Genomic DNA, 2,023 nt, shown 5'->3' on the forward strand with positions numbered 1-2,023 from the left:
AAGAGTTCAGAAACAATATGAAATGGGAAAAAAATTATTTATTAACTGATTAAGTCGTGTTTTAGATTGTTCTTGAAAAACTAATCAGTCACGGCTGATTAGTGGGTGAACTCACGGCTGCACAGTGAAGCCGTTGATTTTATACAGCCGACAGCCGCTCCCCTCTCTTGCTGGTACTGCGTACCCCCGCTAAATATTTTAGGGGTACGCAGTGCCCTACCTTACCTCTGTGTACACCGTACACTGCTTTTATTGCCTGAAGTTTGTTCATCATACAAAGGACCATCCTGCGTTTAAATTGAGAAACTTTTTATCTTCCAACAGGCAAAAGAGTCAAAGCAGACTGTACAGAATTTGAAAATACGTCCTGTTCATCCTGCACAGATGGGACTTTCATGGACCATCCAAACGGACTGAAGAGATGCACTCCATGTTCTACCTGTGACTCAGGTGCAGTTATGTTGAAACTTCAACTTTGTTTTTTTTAAACGTTTTGTTTTGTTTGATCACATTTTTTTTCACATCTGCTTCCTCAACGCCATAAATAGTTATATTGTAATATCTGCAGAGTGTGAAAAAATATTGATGATCTAAAACCTTTATCATTAATTAATTTTCAGAAAATAATTCCTCACTCATTCTATGTGGTTGATCCTTTTCATCTTGCTAATTTCAGTTAATGATGTAAATAAACAGAATCAGCTGGATGGATGTCATGAGTGGAAGAAGCATCACTATACACCTGACACAAATTTATTTACAATGCAGAAATATAATTTCCATAGAAACAGAGACTAATCTTAATGATGTTGGACTGCTATTATTTTGAACACAAACATAAATCATGAGAATGGTTCTGTATCTCTGCTGTTTTGTCTCACTTAAATATGTCTTGAGGTTCAACATGCTGATGTCAGTTTTCTCCATACATGTGTAATCTGCATAAAGTATATAAACTAGATGCTCCTGTTCTTGGGCAGGACACTTCACTCACTGTCCCTGCTGGTCGTGGCACTGGTGCATTGTAACTTTGCCTCTGTTAGTCTGCCCCAGGACAGCTGTGGCTACAATGTAGCTTACCTCCATGAGTGTGTGAATGTGTGTGTGTGTGTGTGTGTGTGTGTGTGAATGGGTGAATGAATTGATCTGGTTAGTGATATTGGACTGCTATTATTTTGAACACAACTGTAAATCATTTATTGCGATTTCTCTTTTCATTCACTTGTAGAAACTATTCTGACTCACTTGAATGAAATTCACCATGCTGATGTCAGTTTCCTCCATACATGTGTAATCTGCATATGTTCACAGGAGCTGGTCTGAAGGTAAAGCGAGGATGTGAAATAACTGCTGACACAGTTTGTGAACCAATGGAGGGATTCTACTGTACAGACCTTAAATCAGGAGGCTGTGCTGCAGCACAGAAACACAGGAGCTGTGAACCAGGACAGTTCATCAGCAGGATGGGTTGGTCTGATTCTCTTCAACACATAAATGCTCAGATTTTTAGATAAATTCTGACTTTTGAACATTTGAAAAGAATAAACTACATGTTGGTCAGAACTGAAAATCAGATCAGAATCTTCTGACTAACTTTAAACTGATTTGTGTTTATCCAGGAACAGCCTCCACAGACACAGAATGCTCTGAATGCAGCAGTGGATCATTTTCTGATGGAACAATGTTGTCATGTCAGCTTCACACACAGTAAGATAGTCTCACACATACAGCATAAACACAGGATAATATTTTACCAAATAATTTACCTGAATGAATGTTTCTGTTATTTCAGGTGTGATAAAGAAACCCTTGAGCTGATAAAAGCAGGAACAGCTTCAACTGATGCTGAATGTGGAGGGAAAAGTTCCAACAACATAGGAGTTGTGATCGGTGTTCCGGTGTTTTTTTTAGTTGCAGCAACAATTGGCGGTGGTGTTGGTTTCTGGATATATCACAAAAATACAAAACCAAGTGAGATGAATAAATGCAAATGAAAATATTAGCATTCTAAAAAGAATTACTG

The 2,023-nt window shown here is 38.1% G+C and overlaps 1 protein-coding gene across 1 annotated transcript; it reads left to right on the top strand.

Annotated features, from left to right (window-relative positions):
* Positions 1-232: 232 nt before the first annotated feature.
* On the top strand, positions 233-1,971 carry LOC103461485 (tumor necrosis factor receptor superfamily member 5-like; the record flags this gene model as incomplete). Its single annotated transcript, XM_008403775.2, has 4 exons — positions 233-450; positions 1,312-1,467; positions 1,620-1,707; positions 1,793-1,971. Coding segments are annotated over exons 1-4 (478 nt in total), but the record flags the coding sequence as incomplete, so codon positions are not given.
* Between the last annotated feature and the right edge of the window lie 52 nt (positions 1,972-2,023).

This window comes from Poecilia reticulata, unplaced genomic scaffold (assembly GCF_000633615.1).
Source record: "Poecilia reticulata strain Guanapo unplaced genomic scaffold, Guppy_female_1.0+MT scaffold_1743, whole genome shotgun sequence".
NCBI lineage: Eukaryota > Metazoa > Chordata > Actinopteri > Cyprinodontiformes > Poeciliidae > Poecilia > Poecilia reticulata.